Here is a 19,089-nt window from a genome sequence, read left to right as displayed (position 1 = left end):
CATAGCTGCTGCACTTTGTCTACCACAGATAATTAAATTAGAAAAATTTCCGAACAAAATGAAATTTTATTTCAGTACACGCTCTTCTCCAAACGAGAAACTACAAAAATCATCGTTTATTCACCTCACTTTCATTCGGAAAATACAAAAAACCACTGAAATCACGCCAAGCACGCCAAATCTCAAAGTACCTTATTCCTTGGTAAAATTTGCAACCAAAAATCGTTCGCCGATGTCAAAAACACCCCAGTCTTCTTCAATTCCATAGGCACGCCCGTTTTATCGCAAGCTTTCAGCTCACATCGAGCAAGAATATGAAACAGTACAAGTTTCGCCTCTATCAACGTGAATCTGCTGCCGATACAAATTCTGGGTCCCAAACCAAACGGAAAGTACGCTAGGTGATCGAGGCCGCCGGTCGGTTTTCGTAGAAATCGGTCCGGATCGAAACTGTCCGGTTTCTCGAAGTATTTCGGATCCCTGTGGATCGCGTGTATCGGTATCCACAGGAGAGCACCTTCGTTCACGAAGTACGGCTTCATCCCTGGCATGGCCGGCGGTAATTCGAACCGTTTCGAACATTGTCTGTCGGTAATAGGTATAATTGGATACATTCTCAACGTCTCGTCGACCACAGCATCGAGATACTTCATACTGTACAATTTTTCGTACGTGATTTCATCGGTCTCCTTGCAAACTCTGTCTATTTCGTCGCGAAGCCTTCTCTGAACCTCTGGATTCGTCGCCAGCTCGTAGGCAGCGAAACAGGCGAGGCTGGAAGTAGTCTCGAAGCCACCGAAGAAGAAGGCGAAAGCGTGAGCGGTGATATCTTCGATTGTCAACTCTTTTCCTGGACCAAGCTTTCCCCTAGCCTCCATCATCACTTGAATGAAATCTGGCCTAGCTACGCCTGTCTCCTCTCTGATCCTTATACTCGAAGACACTACCTCCTCGAAGAAATCCACGATCTCCTTGCTTACCACAGTTACACCCAGCTTTCTCGACAATTTCGGAAACATTCGAAGCATTATCATCTTGACAAGGGCTAAGCTATGAAACTTCATAATCCTCCTGCCGAACGTGTAGAACGTGTTCTCTCGATCTTCCAGAGAATTTACCTCGATACCAAAGGCACAACTGGCGAAAACGTCGTTGGTGTACCTTGTGAAGATGTCCTTCATCTCTATGAAATTCTCTTCCGGTGGAAGTGTCGACAAATAATCGCCAACTTTCACCGCTATCTCGGATATTAGCGGGAACATTGCTCTCATCTTGCTGGACGTGAAGGTTGGACTGATCAACGCGCGCACTTGTTTCCATCGATCGTCCCGGAGCAACAGGAGGTTCCTCTTGAGAATCGCCTCCGTGTTCTCGTTGTCGAAGCCTCGATGATTCGGGAAGCGATCGAAGTTTCTCACAGCGACGGATTTAACCAGATCTGGATCGCGAATCACCAGTATCGGTGTCGTTCTGTTGTAAAATCCCACGTATCTCGCCTCTGGCTCGAGATTGTAGGTGTCCTGCGCTACCTGAGCGAACGATTTTCGACCGAGTAACCACGGCCATGTGGTTCCTAGCAGAGGAATCGAGGTTTTGCAGGGAAGACCGTGAGCTTCGAACGGATCCTTCCGTTTAAAGAAATAGTATACCGCTAGCATTGCCAGGAGGATCGACAGCGTTAGCGATAGATCCATGGTGACGGCGTGTTTTTGAGGTTAGGTTCGCAGGTTCGATACGTCTCGCAGTAGCGTTCGATCTGTAAACGATTCGGTCGATGAAAAAGTATTTCTGCGTGGAGTGACGGAGTCGTTAGAAACCGAGATAATTGCACGATCTGAACAATTGTGAATCGAACGGTTGCTCGATGATCTAGCGATGAAAATATGGAATAATTGTAGGATAATCGTGTTTTCTCTCTAATTACGAGTCTCCCGAATGAGAGTAGTTAATAAATTAACTACCTTGAATACTCACGGAAGAAACAACTTACGTAGGTTAGGTATCCAAGAAGCTTGTGACGTAGTGGATCAAAGTTCAGCTTTATGTGGGCACCTAACCTCTATGTGCATAGAAATGAATAATGACGAGTTAATTACGGCAAACTCTGTTATTTTTTAAGGAACGTTCTGTGAAAGAAGAAGTAATTTAATATGGAATTTGTTTTTTTGTTTGGTCGGATATTAATATACGTTTCTTGCGATATTATTAAAATTACCACTGCGTTCGTTTCTTTTTTATGTCGTTTCTTGCTGCATGTTTAACTGAGAATCTCAGTGTAATTGTTTTATTTTCTTTGATTTATTAAGAATAATTGCAAGCATTGCTATAGAATCTTTTTCAATTCTACAATAATCTTGGTACCGGATTCTATTTAAATTTCAAACATCGTGCGCTCAATAATATAACCTGAAAAGAGAAAAATTGTGAACACCAATCTAGGTCTAATCTTTTCTCGCTCCGTCAATCTCCAGATAACGAGTACATACTATTTACCAGAAAAATAGTAGGAATCTTCTTTTACGCGTTGAGAAAAATTCACGAAGCGTTTCTTTTAATAATCACTTATCTATTCGATTTAATATTGAATTATTTAAACAACTTTAGAAAAGACATTTACCTCGTTACACTTTGTCCTCCACTTACGGTTATCTTTCTTGCGTCTCATTTTCAGTCAGATACGAAACCGACTAAATGTAATTAATATGTCTCTCAAGTTTCTTCAAGTGGTGTTTACCTTATCACATGTGACTACGATGACTAATTGTAAATACGTGTAGATGAATTTACGCAGCATCGAATCTTCGCTTCCTTCTCGCTGGAGTAAAAGCTACGCAGCTGTTTCGTAATCAGTTCATCAATGAATATCGATTATAGTAGCGTTTGATATTCTGTACGCAACTATACGCGGAAAATACTCTTATTATCGTATACACCGAAGATTTCTCAACGTTACAAAAATTATTTAACTTTAAAAAACAATTTTTCTTTATTATATTTTTCGCATATTGGATTATGGGAGTTATTGGTTGTTAGATAATTAATAATCCTTATTTTAAACTATAAACTTTTAGTAGACACAAGGAAGGTTCGCTTTGCTACTTGATGGTAAAAGCACAGTATACGGACTGAGAATGCTCCTACGCAACGCCCTAATATTGCCTACGACCCCGCTTGGGACCGAAGGGCCTTTTGTCACGTATCATAAACATTTAGATCTTTACTAAACAGAGGTGGTAAGGCTAAACGGATTTCTCCGAACGTATACAAAAGTAATATATACTTCCTAAGGCTTCAGATTAATTTTTGTTATATCTAACTGACTGATAAATCTAACACTGCAATCGTAGAGTCATTGTTTTCGAGCACAACTGTGATAAATTGGCGAATGTGTGGGGAAAACACGTTTTATCGAGAGGCAATTCATTCGTAAGTAAAACAATAAAAACTGCATCCTCGTGTATTCTCATTTATTCACCTGTCGAATGTGAATATTAATTAACTTGACCAGTGACGTGAAATCTGAATGGGTAATGTAAGGCGCTGTGCGACGCGCCTGGGCAACGACCGCGGGACCAGAGCCGCAGGGGGCCCTAGACAAGGAGCAGCGCAGGCTGCACCCCCACTCTACGACTTGCAGGGGGCCCTAGACAAGGAGCAGCGCAGGCTGCACCCCCCACCCCACGGCTTGCAGGGCCCAAACGGTCGAAGAAGCGTATAAAAACGGGAAAAAGGGCAGCGGCCCACACATTATCGTACCTAGCCATCGACGAGCGAACTAACGTCATTTTAATATCTGTCGTTTTAAGCCCCTTGTAATTTTTTACTCTTACAGTAATCCACTTTTTATCCGAAAGCAATACTAAATATTTCTTGTTTATTCGGATACATCGAATAGGAAGTATTGTTCTATTCTAGGATACAAAATACCAGATTATTCGTTGATTAATTTACGTATTCAATTCGAGTATTCAGTATTCTACATATTTTAATTAGAAAATTATTCGAAGATTCTCATCTCTGCTCTGTATATTTATATATGAATCTGTGTTTCACTATCTTTAACCTCTTGGCTGGGTTCACCTTTCGAACGAAAATTGAAGTACTCTAGTTTACAATTGAAGGTGAGTGAAAATTGTGACCAATTATTTTCTTTCTTTGTGTGAAGTACTTTATACTTAATACAGGTTTAATAGTACAATTAAAAATGAATAAATGAAGTACTGTGCTCTAAAAATTGGTAAATCAACGACGAGTTAACTCGTCTTCCTCAACTAATATTATAGATTAAATACTGGATCCGTTCTCGAATCTTTTGTTCCTATGCTATTTAAAAAAACTAATTTTACCACTTCGTGCACAAAGAAGTATTTACACAACACAAAGTCCTCCTCCATATCAGACAACTTTCATAATAACAAGTTTTTGTTATGATGTAAATTTCAGGATATTTGTTTGACTATATTAGTTTAATAATATCAACTTTTTCGTATTTTGAACGCTCTGCAAAAATTGTGCAAAAATTTCATTCAAATGTAAATTCCAGAATATTTGAAATATTTGTTTGACTGTATTGACATAATAATATCAACTTTTTCGTATTTTGAACGCTCTGCAAAAATTGTGCAAAACTTTCTTTCAAATGTAAATTCCAGAATATTTGAAATATTTGTTTGACTGTATTGACATAATAATATCAACTTTTTCGTATTTTGAACGCTCTGCAAAAACTGTGCAAGAATTTCATTCAAATGTAAATTAGAGAGTACTCGAGGTATTTGTTCGACTATATTAATATATATTATATACAATAACATAATTGACGTACACGAACTGTTTCCTTTTTCAATACCGGACGTAGGTACTTGTAGAATTTCGCGCGTGACAGCGCAAGGTTCCCATCTGACGAAAATTTCTCTCTAATTCCGTTCTTCAGCGAATCTTTCCCCTTGCATCACCTGTAGAACGCCACAAAGACTGGTTCGCCATTCGAATGATGTAACCACAGCACATTCACTCGAGAAAACATACTTAAGTACGTGCGAATTTACTGATGTAACGTTTCTCGGTGTAATTGCAACTCGATTGTTATATTTGCAGTAAACAATATTATCGAATCTCCGGTGTCCGTGAAACAATCAATCTTGTTGTTTGTGACTGATAATAATTTATCAAGGGAATCGGACGGTATGATGCGTTTCTCCAAATATCCTTCGTTCTTTGTTAGAACTATACCTTGTCGCGTTAGTTGACCTGTGGACAAAATTTAAACAGCAATCGGGACAGGTAGAATTCTAGAAAATTTCAGGTATGTTTCTTCTCCATTGAGTGCGAGTGAGATACGGATACCTGATGCGAAATATCGAGGTCCTCCTCACTCCGCGAAGTGGGAATAGCGGTGGTCAGATAACAAGGCAAATCCCGGTCAGCTAACGCGACTGTGCTGTATGTACTTGGAACAATTATTTGTAATGGTTACTAATTTTCCTCTTATTTTTTTTTTTTGGAGTAATTTGTAAAAATTGCTGTCTTTTGGCTTGTTGCCTTTAGCGTTGGCGTATGTTTGAAGTGACCAGATTTTCTGAAGGCAAATTCAGTCAATTTTTATTTAAAAGAAGGATATATTTGGTAACTGATATGAAAAAAAAATTAAAATTTAATTATTGTATTTAATTAAATAGAAAAATAAATCAAACTTTCTACATTTTTGTTGTTAAATATAACGAGTGCATAATACTCGAGTACCTTCTATTTAAATAATGGTTGCACATATTTAATTGAAGAAAAAATTGCATTCGTTATTTAAAATTTCTTCGCAAAACTGATTACATGTTTTTCAAAGAATCTGACTCTAATAGACTTTTTCTTCTCACTTATTTTTGAAACAATATTCTTCCCTGATTTCCATAATTTTGATATCACAGAGGTGTCGTGAGAGATATTTGACGAAAGTGAAGGAGTCGAGCGTATTTCAGGAACAATTGTAAAATGAAATTTTACGATATTAGAAAGCGAGAGAGATTATAGAATTAAGATTCAACCGGCACACAGTTTCCGACTTATTTCGCGTGTAATAGAATTTACATTAATTTCGCTGTGAGCTCGCATACAAATTCAGATTTCCACGGATTATGACCTATGCCGTTCGCTGCAGCATTTATTTAAACCGAACGAAACCTGCTGAAATTAGAGTACACCTATGTCGCGTCTAACTAAATATTTGCATGAAATTGCGACGCGTGTACGATGGAAAGTGGTATTGCTGGTAAATGAAAGGAAATTTCGGCCAAAAATTGTGAAAATTACAAAATAGTCAAACCGAATACGTGTTTATGCTGCTTTAATAGCTTTAGAATGCAAAAGGTGCATATATATGCAGATTAAATGATTTACATTAGGTTGGCGCGTGTGAAATTGTCATTTCGCGCTGGGAAGATTGAATACAAACATTTTTCCTGTAATACTATAAATTCTTGTTTCTTGCAAATTTTTGCTTTTCTCAATTTGAGGGAGTTGAAGTATGAAAATTTCATGATAGAAGAAATCATATGCATAATTTTCTTATTTCTGAATTTTTTCTCTGAATTTTCTTATTTCTGAATTTTATTCTCCCCTGAGTTTTCACGTAAACTGCATCAAACAATTCCATTTCTTAGTTTCCAAGTGCCTTTCGCTCCCCAAAAATCAGTAAAATAATTTTTAACCAACTTTTCCATGCAAACACGTCCGTAACATCGCATCTTTCGGTTAGAGCCCGTGATTTGAGATTTAGCGGGCTCTGTAAGACGCGCACACGACCCTACCTATACAGATCAATCGATGTTTTCGCTTAACGTCGTGATTTACGACCACGCTATAGCTCTCCGAGCAAGTATACGTCTGACGCGAATGCAACAGCTGAAAATTGCTTATAGGAAAACTGCTTATAGGAATGCTTCTCTCCACTGTGTTTACAAGTGTCTGACGCATACGTTAAAACAGAGCCGCTCAGGTGAACATTTTTCAGTCATCGGTATAAATATTAGCCCGCCGTGGCTCGCGGGCAGCGCTGTGGGCAACGCTCGGGGCATATGACGTCGACATTCGTTAAAACGAAGTGGGGAGGAACGATTGTAGTGGGAGTTTAGGCTCGTAAGTTCGCAGATAGGCGTGTGTTGGTACATTCGCGAGGTGTTTCGTACTATGGATTACTTTTCCCAGCACGTATAGTCGATGGAACCGATATAGCGATGTAATAAAATCAGTTAGGCGACGAGGAACGCATAATTCGAGCGCCAAAACAGCAATTCGAAGGAGATAACGAGCCTAGCTCAGGGATTGTGTGTATTTAAAAAAATTTGTTTGTGTCTTAATTGTTGACAGCTGCAGGTTAATTTTTACCCGTATGGAAATTATTATTGGAATGGAACTTGGAGTAAATTAGAGAAAAGTGTTTATGAAATTATTGTTTCGACTTAACACTAATTGAGAAGTACATATTTTCGTTTCTATTTTTGGCGAATTTTTCAAATCTGGAGCTGCACCTGACTTGTCAAAGAAAGTCCCTAAAACGCTCTGAAGAAGCAACACTAAATACCCGTATTTCTTGTTTATTCAAATATCGAATAGGAAATACTATTCTCTTCAAAATTCGAGTCGAGTACAAATTACACAAATATTCAACATTTCACTGCATGATTAAACACACTATTTTATTCGCCTCTCTTATCAATTCTTCCGTCAATATTTACTTATCAAAGAGAGTCCCTGCAACGCAACGAAGAAAAAACCATCTCTCTCCTTCTCCAAAATAAACTTTCATGCAAATTCTCTCTCTCTATCTCTCTCGACCCGAATATTCCGAATAGAATGTTTCTTCATCGAGCACAGTATAATCGTAGTACGAACTTCGTTACCGAAAATTTTCACCAGTCCAGTGTAATCAATGAGAACTCTCTCTCTCTCTCTCCCTGTTCAGAAATACACGTATACATATCCTGCACATTATGGAGAACAGAGAGCTTGTACACAGCTACAGGGGGATCGGTTAGATCCTCGGCGGCACCAGCGTATTCTAAACGCAAGACATAATCTCTGTCGGCCTGATTTAGGCACGTATTTGAAGGTGGACACCTAGTGATTTCCAACAGCACAAACGAACTGTCTGAATACGGGATAATGTTGCGCGTAGTCCGATTACGAAGTTGCCCCTTAACAATATGGGTGGAATATGTGCATGATAATACCGCACCATCCCTTTTGATCTGTTTCGACGTTTCCACGAACCGTTCTACCCTGTCCCAACTACAAATCTCCATCGAGCATCCCACTCTGCAGCCGATTGTTTAGTTTTTCTTCTTTCTTTTTTCAAATTTAATCTGCCCAACACCAGCGAACAATTAAATTCCCGCTCGAGGGACGAAAGAATTTTCCGAGAAAGATGTGCGCACCGTTGGTAGATTGGAGAATAGATTGAAAGTGATCAGGTGGATCTTCAATTTTTTTCCTTTTTTTTTGCGAAATCCAATGCAGTTTTGAGAGAAAATTGGCGGGAGGTTTGAATCAATAGCGTAGTGAATACGGAAACATGTTCTTCTTCGCTTCCTTTTTCACCCTTTGAAAGCGTTTGAATTATGCGTAAAAATTTCCTCGTGCCATTATAGCCAGGGAAAATAATTCGGTAGCCTGTGTAACAGTATTGAAAAACGTTCAACAGGAAACTCCCACAAAATCGTGCAACAAACAGTCTAAAACGCCCGGTGAATTTTCACGAACGATACTTCGTAGAATAAAACCTACGAACACTAACAGAATTTAGTAAAAGAGCCAATAGCCATCGATTCAAAAAATCCTCTCTTCTTCCCTCCGCGTAGCACGAAATACGCTAGCGAACCGGTCACCTGACACCGCTCGTTGTCAAGCCAATCACTTAAACTCTGTGCACCGATATATTCCCTCCGTTGGAAAATAAAAAAAAAAAAAGAGGTACACGAGGAGAGCGAGCGCCCTTTCCCACTGTAAAGGTGTTTTCCAAAAATCCCGACGTGCATCCAGCTGTTGCGCAAGGAAACTAGCTTTTCGGGGCGAAAGTTGTACGCGCGCGAGCTAGCTTGCAGCTGGCAGATGAAGCGAGACAAACAAGAGGATAGAAGAGGAGGTAAAAGGGAGTAGGGAGCTGCTGGAACAAAATTCATTTGGCCAAATTAAACAGAGTTTAGCAATTTGCGCTTAATCCATTTGTCGGGGATCCGGCGTCCGTCAGTCCGTCCGTGTGCTTCATCCCTCTCTCTCTCTCTCTTTGCAGGTCTGCTCTTAACACGACCACCACTATGCACCCTTTCCTTGCTGGCCCTTCCACGTTTCACCTTGCTCCTGTCGATACTAATCCCACCCTCTCTTGCTTCTCTCGTTCTGCCTCCCCCTCCTCTCTCTCTCTCTCTCTGTTCCGTTCTCTCTGATCGTCCTCTTTGTTCCACGTGATTCACCGGTACCACTTTGAAACTGGTGTCTCGCGAATTTCCGGTACACACAAAGGCCGTTAATAAATTACAGCCTTGCCCGTATACGATATTTACCACGACACAACAATGTGTAAACGGGAATTTCGTTTTCAGGGAAAGAAGAGAGTTCGGCGAGGCGACGGGGTGAGCATCGGTCTTCGAAAGACACACACCCCCCTCTTTGCGTGACACCGATGGAAAGGTAAGGATTAGGCTGTTTTTTTTTTTTTGCCTCCCGTTTTTTCGACGTGAAAAATGAATTATTGTTCTGATAGCGGTTGCTTCGTAGGTACGGAGAATTACGTCGGAAGCGTCTTATTTTCTTAATAGGGTGCTGGAGTTTTTGGTTCCAGGTCGCTTTTATTAATAATTTGCTGAGTCAATTGGGAGAGATTATTCTATATTTTTTTAGTTACTTTGTGTGTTTTTCTTTATTGGCGAGAGTCGATTTTCAAGTCATTTTTCTTGATAATTTGCCGAGTCAGTTGGAAAAAATTACTCTCTGTTTCTTCAGTTACTTTGTTTTTTGTTTTATTGCGGAGAGTCGATATTCAAGTCACTTTTCTCGATAATTTGCATCACTTGGAAAAGATTAATGTGTATTTTTTTTTTCTCGTAGAGAATCGATTCTTCGTTGGTTTGAACACTATGGACGTAAAAAAAAAAATCATTTAGTTTTAACGTTTAAGAAAATATTGTTATTAAAGTATTTTTTTTTTTAATTTTCATAAAGCAGTTGAGAAACTTGAGCTCGTTTGCAATCATTTGTTGCCTTTATCTGTGTTAAAGAATTGAGATGTAACGTAACGTAACGCAACAACGAAATTTATGGCAATATAAAATTAAACAAGGACTAAACCGAGTCGAAGCCTGACCCATGCATCGCGTCAGCCTAATTTCTAGAGTGCCCTGAACGCAATAAATCTACAAGCAGGACGTAAAGATATATCGTCCTGACTTCTCCTTTTTTTTTTTCCTATCCACGCCAAACTACGCTATTTTCTCCTTACCCAAAAGACGGTCTTTCGCATATCGTAAAATCAGATTTCTTCAAATTCTCTGGTGAAATAAATTTCCTGAAATTTCACTTGTCGGAAAATTGAAAATTTCATTTCACAATCGATGATACGTTTAATTATAGAATCCCTGTTCTCTTTTTCAACAGTGTTCAACAGTGTACCTACCTTTGCAATGTTAAAAATACAACCGAGAAACTTGCAAAATTCAGGAAAATTCTCATTTCGAAGATACGCATTTTTTCAGCTTTCACGTCTCACAGTTCGTTTCCAAGAAGTAGGGCTAAAAAGTGGAAGTTTTAAAACACGAAGGACGGTGAATGAAAAGCACCGTGACCTGAATCGTTTCTTGGAAACGCGTACGTCGCGTAGTAATAGTAAAAGTGTGCTGACTCAGTGTGCTGCAGCTGCCTAGTACACGAATGACAAGCTTGGAATAGGTCAATGAATACGTACACTCGTCGTTGAATGAGAGTAAACTCTTAAAAATTGTACGTGTATATCTATAAAAACAAAGTGTGAAAAAAATTCGAGTTAATCGCAGTATAAAATTTTAGTACTTTTTAACAAGTCTCATTGGCATGATTAATGATACATTTTATTTAGTATATGCATGAACTTTTTTCACGTGCTTCTGTTCAGATAGATCACGGTAATCAGTAGTGTATGCATATGTGTAAAGAGTTAGACCATCTTTTATCTCCTTTTTTTTTTAATAATTGGCTCGATCGAAAATTCTTCGCGAGAGCTTCATTGTACTACCCTTAAAGGATATAAAACTATTTTTTTCTCCAAATATCAGGCGCTACATTCTCAGTGAAAAATCACGGAATAATATTTTGTGACTCTAAAGCCTGAAAATGGTACCCAACTTTGTCATTTTTTCTTTTTTTAAGAAAATAATTGACTCGATCGAAAATTCTTCATAAGAGCTTCATTGTACTACCCTTAAAGGATATAAAACTATTTTTTTCTCCAAATATCAGGCGCTACATTCTCAGTGAAAAATCACGGAATAATATTTTGTGACTCTAAAGCCTGAAAATGGTACCCAACTTTGTCATTTTTTCTTTTTTTAAGAAAATAATTGACTCGATCGAAAATTCTTCATAAGAGCTTCATTGTACTACCCTTAAAGGATATAAAACTATTTTTTTCTCCAAATATCAGGCGCTACATTCTCAGTGAAAAATCACGGAATAATATTTTGTGATTTTTTCCCCAAATAGTAGACCCTACGTACTTAATAAAAAATCACACAAAAATATTTTCCCAGTAGTAACAATAAAAAGCATACTTAAAACTGATAACACGTTAAATATTCCAGCGTTGGAAAAATAATTTCCACTACCGTACACTTAAAATTTGATACACACGAAGCTGCAATTTCACTCTGTCGGCATGCCGCTGGAAAAAAGCGTAACAGGCGAAAAACTAGAGAGAGAGAGAGAGAGAAAGAGAACCCCCAAGCCCGTTCCATAAAACACATTTTATCCTTCTCCAGACGTACCCTTCACGAATCGAGTCTTTTAGCTACTGGTTTACATCGCACGAACCGACTCCTATCTTATTATCACGGAATTGTTTCCAGCCCTCTCTCGTTCGCCCCCTTTTCCTCGCCGTCTTTCTCTTTCCCGTTGTCGTTCAACCCCCAACAGGATCCCTGTCCTCTTCTCTATTTAGAAGGATGCTGGAAGCAAGCAACAGCGAAGCCAACTTAAGTGTATTGGCAGTTGTGTCCACCTTTTATTTTCATCCAATCGGGCGAGGACCTTTAAGATCACTCCGTTGGAAAACCGTAGAGTGCTGCTCCTCGAACCGAATGTTTCTGGTTTCGGGGACTCTAGAGACTCAACTCTTGAATGCATAGATCTCGCTCATTTTAAAGCAGCACCGAAAGTATCAGGAAAGTGCTTCCTTCGAACACGCTGCTTATCGTCTTATTGCTCATCGAATATGTACATTGCTCTTTAACAAGTTTTTAAGGCAGCGCCGATAAAGTTTCCGCCTCGAGAAACGCTTTCTCTTTAGACGATTATTGATCTGAAAGAAATCTTCGCTTAAATCACGCGAATATCGTAATTTTTGTTTTATCGCTGCTTGGTTTTAGTTTAGAAAATTGAAGAAAATTCGAGTATATTATTTTTTGAGAATTTTGATTGAAAAATTCAGTTCCTTTTGAATTCACCTCTTTATAAATGTTTACGTGTTTTTAAGTCTCGTTAACAGAGTCTGAAAGTTAGGCTAAAATTTGATCTATTTTGCGAACGAAATATGTATTTAAATTAGAAATTTATAGAAAAATTCTTCAATTTTGGAAGTACGTTTCACTACCGAAGTTCGACTCAGAAATTCTCCACTTTACCATCGTTTCCCCTGTCGTCATTACCTATATCCGATCGGGATTGGAAAGAACGAACTAAACTTTTACCATAACCGTAGAATTTTTAACGATGTTAAATCGAAAAACTTTCTTTCCCAATTTTTAGCACATTTTGGTTAAGGCTGGTACGAAGTAAACGGCAAAATTGACAAAATGTACTCCACTATTTTAATTTAATAAACAGTTTCAATTGTCACTTTATACATCTTGAAAAAAGTCTTGAAAACCCTGCAATTTGTACGCTTGTGACAAGGATACAAATTTTTCTTAAGCCAGGCGATGGTTATTACATACATATTGTGCGGTGCTCAAGAGTTTGCCCTCGGGGCAGCCCAGGGCTCGCAAGGGCACTTCTTGCCCGCGCAATTTAAAATGTCAAATTCGTCCGATTGGTCAATGTTAATGACAATACACGTGTCCTATTTTCACAACCGTGTTGAACAAACTGAACTTATCGCCCGCGAAGACGTGGCTTATTGCCCGCCGACTCGTTAACGCCCACGGAAGCCCACACGCTGCCCGCACGGGCAACGACCGAACAGCACTGTATTATACAATTAATTCCAAACGAGCTAACGTTCGTCAAAAGGACACAGTACAGCCAATCGTTTTGTTTGGAACAGGGTCAGCTTTCCCCGGTTTGTCCAGAAATTCATTTCATTATTCTCATTTGTTCGAACGAGAGGATCATCCTGTTTCCGATGGCATTACAATTTTCCGAGGGAGAACCGCGCGAGCCCGGCGTGTATCGAGAGAGGGTCATCGAACAAACGGTCCACTTTGTTATCGCCGCCGCTGTCCGTTTCTATCGATACCGAAAATTAGCCGAACACGCGACACACGTGTTCTGACAACGGTTCCGGGCTAATTTTTCGACGTTGTCGCGCACAACTGCGGCCATTCCGCATCTGGTAAAGCGACACCTGGCCTTCGACACATTATCGTCCCCGATTTTGCCGGAATTCATGGAGGTTGTATGACGTTCTATTATCAGTTTGCGTCACGCGCGGAAATTGCGTCCCAGGCGAGGAGCCTCTCGTCCTGTAATCGCGCGCCTGTTCGACCTGTAACGCGAGTCCTTGCCGCGTTTTGTAACCGAAGGACGATCTGCTGATGAAACTGATCGGCTGGAAAAACACGATTGCTACTTTCGTGGTCGCGTCGCCTCTCTTTGCAGAGGTGTGACGACGAGTAGGCGAATCGATAAAGTGGAGAGTGAAAATACTGTTTTGCGTGGCCTGTTGCGAAGATTCATTCGACCATTTAAAGCCCTCGCGAACAAATATATTCCCCACTGTGGCGATGGGGAAAAACAACGTAATGTGTTTTATTTTTCTTCTTTCGTTGCAATTAGGTCTCGAATCTTCTCCTCACTTGTCCAGTATTTTCTTCATTTTTATGCTTGTAAGAAAACAGCTGTTATAAATAATGCATTTTTCGATAAATTGTGCTATCTTGCCGCGCTGTAAAAAGATTTCGTAATCTCTACAGACAGGTACTATCGATACTTGTGCTCGCGATTATAAAAATTGTCTAAGTGAAGAACTTTGAAAAATTAAATTTATCGCTTATTTTATATTGCATAGATCTTTTTATAGAAAAGAGTTATAAAAGTAAGTATTTTCTGAAATGCTGTATCACATAGTGAAACAGTATTTTTTAATTCCAAGTGTCTCGAAACGAAAAATACACGACTTAGGCTACTTTCACTTATCATATTGGTGTCAGTCATCGACAATAATATCCTCGGCCCGTATTTTCGCGCTTTGTTACCCTCCCTCTGGAGGATACGCTTAAATCGCGGGGACAACGCGATTCGCACGGCCACGAAAGTATGCAGATGCGTGTACACCAGGAGCTTTTTCACGAGGTCTTGTCCTGGTACAACAATATTCCATTAGTTTTATGCGCTGCACGCGTGCGTTTACACGCGTTCGTCGAAAAAGAAGCAATAAAGATTGAAGCTGACTCGATGTAATTGCACTTCGTTCATGGTTTAGCGAAGGATGTCTACTTTTGCTTAATTGTTTACCAATACATGCGGATTGGATATCGTTGTACTACTGCATAATTTGATACGTGTCGGTGGAACAACGACATTTACATGGATCTGTGAAAATTCGAATTGGTGAATTTGATTTCGTAGACGTTCGTCAGATTATTGTCGAATTGCACTGGACCCATTTTTTGACATTCTTATTGGCACACTGTGGAACGATGGTATTCGTATTTTTTTACGTCGAGTGAACTATAAGTTTCTGTATAATAATCCTTCAAGCTTGAAAACTGCGGATTTTGATGCATTCGTAGGAAATTTAAAGGGACAGAATTGCACAGAACGCACGTGACATGAGAAAATATAGAAAATATCCAGATCGTAGTGTTTTTTATCGTGCTTGATAGGTGAAACAATTTTCTACCGAAATTCGGCTTTTTACCCCACATTCTCAAAAATATAAACTTGCATAAAAATCCGCTGTCTAGTCGTAAGAATATAGCATATCGTAGAATAAAATAATACTAATATAACTTACGATTCATCCTCGTGAATTTTCCTTTTTTCATCGACTTGCAGTGTTTGCAATCAATTCTAGGACGAATCATGGCGTGAGTGAAAAGATGTGCAATGGTGCGCAACAGAGCGTTTAGATTAGGCGAATCTGTTTATCGGATCTAGAAGAATCCGTCTTTTAAGTCTGTGTATACAGTTGTTCGTACGAATCATTTTTTAAACTAGTGAATTTTTACGAGATGTTAACTGTTGCAAGTGTCGTTTGCTATAATTTCTAATATCTCGTTCGATTGTGGGCGTTGCAAAATCGTTACGAATTATGCAGTTGCAGATACACCACGAAGTGTTGCATATTCGACGAATTTCTATGGAAATTGAAAAAAAAAAAAAACAAATTCTGACTTAACTCGAACACTTTCGAAGCTGCACTAATTAAACGAAATGATATTACGCAGTAAAGGAGAGTTGATCGTAGGCCTTGGAGCAATTATCAAGAACTGGAAGGAAAGAAGAGGGAACCGAGAAGAAAGAAAACTGGAATTTCCTCTTCGAAAGATGACTTCGTAGACCGGGTTGGCGACGCGTATTCTTAGGGAATTAACACACATTTGCGCTGTTATTGCTTGAGAATACACGTAGTTTGTCTGGTCGTTCACTTCAAAAATCGCTCTGTAGTAGTGCCTACAATCCCTAGCGAAAAAGGTTTTCGACAAAATGCAATGGTTCCAAGCTACCTAACACCCATCCCTCCGTTTACGGGGATCGACCGTTCCGCGTTGATTCTCTTTACGCGGATAAGAGTCACGTAAATAGAGTCTGCTTGTATGAAAAAAAAAAAGACTACGAACAACACAAAAGCAAAATAGGAGGGATGGGGATTCAGAATTGTCGTATCCTTCGATACGCGCAATTCGAGAAAATTTCGTGAATTTTCCCCGAAAAAATCGTCGAATCATCAGATACAAAAAATGTTCGAATTGAAGGGGTTAATTGTTCGCTTTTCCACTGGCTGAATAAACAACTCGATAATCGAGATTTATCCAGAAAATACAGTATACCGTGGGATAATATTATCGCGAAGCTTTTTCTTAAACGCACTCCGCTTGCATACTTTAATACACTGCAATTTTCATTGTCCTTGCGCGTGTTTCCCCGATCGATCCTACTTACGTAGCATTATTACATCTTGTTATCGCGAGCAGAAAGAGAAGCGTTTCCCCGTAAGAAAAAAGGAAAAAATAGCTGTGTAAAAGGGGAAAAATAAAGATCGAGCCCGCCTTTTCGATATTGCTCCCTTAAACGTCTCCTCCCTTTGTTCCTTTAAAAATCCTTCTCTCGATTGGCTACAACTAATAGTGGCCAATAATAACAGCGACGGCAGTAATACACGCGTCCATTATTGTATCATTAGCGTGAAAGGTGAACGACGGAATAAAATTATTTCCCGTTGCCGGTGGCATCTTGCGCTTGCGCTTCCTTAACGCTGCGAAATGTATCGAGTTCGATGGAATTTTTGCGCGAATTATTGCGAGAGCAGTGTGTGATAATTTCAGTTTCATTTTAATAATTAGCGTGGTGTGAGCGTTAGATTAAGTTGAGAAATAAATTTGGCGTGAAAAGGAGTTAATTCTTTCTCGAAAAAATGGAGATAATGTATATACACGTGTATGTGCCAACTACTTATTGTCGCGATGGTGATCGCGCTTTATTCGTGGTGTCGATTATCGCGGACTGGACCGCACTGGTGTATCAACACGTCGAGTATCGCGTGTTAGAGCGCTCAAACTGGTGTCGATTGTTTCTATATACGTGCCTTGACGCCCCTCTCTTCCCTCCGGGAAACCCTGGCACAGGTTCGGGGTAAGGACCTGACCCAGCCCTTAGCGCGTGAGGGTGTCAAGGCGTTGGGACCTCTCGGTCTGCGGGTCATAAGCCAGCGCGAGTCCCAACGCTCTCTCGACCATACTCTTACACAGTAATTTTTCTAATATATTCCGCTTAGTCTTATTCAACGCGTCCTTATAGTATATGTGCCTTGGCGCCCCTCTCTTGCCTCCGGGAAACCCTAGCATAGGTTGGAGGTTTCCACGGAGCAAAGTCAGCGTCGCGCGAGGTACTTACTTGACCCAGCCCTTAGCGCGTGGGGGTGTCAAGGCGTTGGGACCTCTCGGTCTGCGGGTCATAAGCCAGCGCGAATCCCGACCATACTCTTACAAAAATTTGTGACTTTATAATAGGTACAAGGTGTAAGTCTTTCGTGCAACTTACTTGTGTAAATTTAATTTAAGCGAATACTGACGCAGTATCGAGTCGATACTTGAAACTTTGGAAATTTGGTGAAAGCTATTGTCCTGCAAGTTAACTTTCGTTCAGTTTTATTCAGAAATTTTGAACGAAGATTAGCATACTATTGTTTCACGAGGAAGTTTATCGATCCATGGAGTAAATTAAAAGAATCTTCTGAACAAAATTTAACTCGAGAGTTGTGTGAGTTATAGTATTATCGTAAAATTGTCGTTTCTTATGTGAAGCATCGTTAGAAATTATCAACAATACAGATTTGGTAGTATTACAATGGTAACATTATTTTGGAATTTCTTTAGACGTAATTACGAATTGCTCGTCACTTTTTCCGAATCAATTTTCCATCGAGATATTGTTCACACGCACTGCAAATTTTACTTTATTTATCAGCTTGTTCTCATTTAAAGTTCACTCGTACAATTGAACTTGCTCCCCGTGTTCACGACTTTTTAATAGCTAATACAAACTTTTTTTTACCTTAATCACGCAGATAATAAATATGCAAAGCGACTGGTTCGGCTTTCATCCCGATGTATCCCCATTAAAATTTCATTCTACCAACCTTTCCATTTGTAACCTAATCCCCGACAGGAAGTTTTTCATTAAACAACGAAAGTTTATGATTAACAAAAATTATCCAAAACGACAAGCTGGTTCTTCCGTCGCAAATTCTAACGAATGTATCTGATTGCGCCGTAGATTAGATTATTGGTATTCTATACTTAAAAATGTGTAAGTAAATTTGTGGATAATTAGGAAATTGAAACTTCGCCAGCGATTAATTTTTTCTTACTGTATTTATTGTGTACCGTTTAGGCGCAGCTGTCGATACTCTTAATATGCTAATTATGGAATGAAGATAGTAGAATTTTCGCTGTTGTATATTATTTACAGTAAAATTAACCCTTTCTACTCGGAAGGCGATTCTCGTTCACAGTCTCAAAATTTCAATATTATATATTTCGCATAATGTGAGGATATATGAAATATTTAATTCGAAAAATTCAGTATTAAGATTTTAACATTTCAGTCTGTTATTCCACGCAACAGAGAGAATTTCAAGGGCCAATGGGTTAACTGAGACACTCAGAAGCCAAAATCTTGCAACTTTGGTATGGGAGCAAATGCTTGCTGCTTAATTTTTCATAAATAAAACAGATTTAATAAAATTTCATCGAGACTTTCAGATGTAAACAGTGTCCTTATGGAAAAAGTATTCCGACGTTTCGTAAGCATTGCAGAATTCATGAAACACACTGATAATGAAAGTCTCGATAATAATCATGCTCCCAGCCGCGAAAGCCTTGAATTCAACAAATTTCGGAAAATTTCGGAAAAATTCAACTAAATTACATTGAACAAATTTCCAAAAGATTAAGCTAAATTAAATTGAAGAAA

General features: G+C 39.2%; 1 protein-coding gene across 1 annotated transcript; it reads right to left on the bottom strand.

The window, feature by feature from the left end:
• Positions 1-182: 182 nt before the first annotated feature.
• On the bottom strand, positions 183-2,815 carry LOC108576184 (cytochrome P450 9e2-like). The gene is made up of 4 exons (XM_017939128.1): positions 2,618-2,815; positions 2,216-2,406; positions 1,975-2,126; positions 183-1,756 (listed from the first exon to the last, which is right to left on the bottom strand). Exon 4 carries the CDS (start codon positions 1,692-1,694, stop codon positions 183-185), a length of 1,512 nt encoding a protein of 503 aa, XP_017794617.1. The 5' UTR covers positions 1,695-1,756; positions 1,975-2,126; positions 2,216-2,406; positions 2,618-2,815.
• Positions 2,816-19,089: the final 16,274 nt, after the last annotated feature.

This window comes from Habropoda laboriosa, unplaced genomic scaffold (assembly GCF_001263275.1).
Source record: "Habropoda laboriosa isolate 0110345459 unplaced genomic scaffold, ASM126327v1 scaffold212, whole genome shotgun sequence".
Classification (NCBI taxonomy): Eukaryota; Metazoa; Arthropoda; class Insecta; order Hymenoptera; family Apidae; genus Habropoda; species Habropoda laboriosa.
The sequence above is the reverse complement of the archived record's forward strand: the minus strand, read 5'-3'. Positions and strand labels throughout refer to the sequence as shown.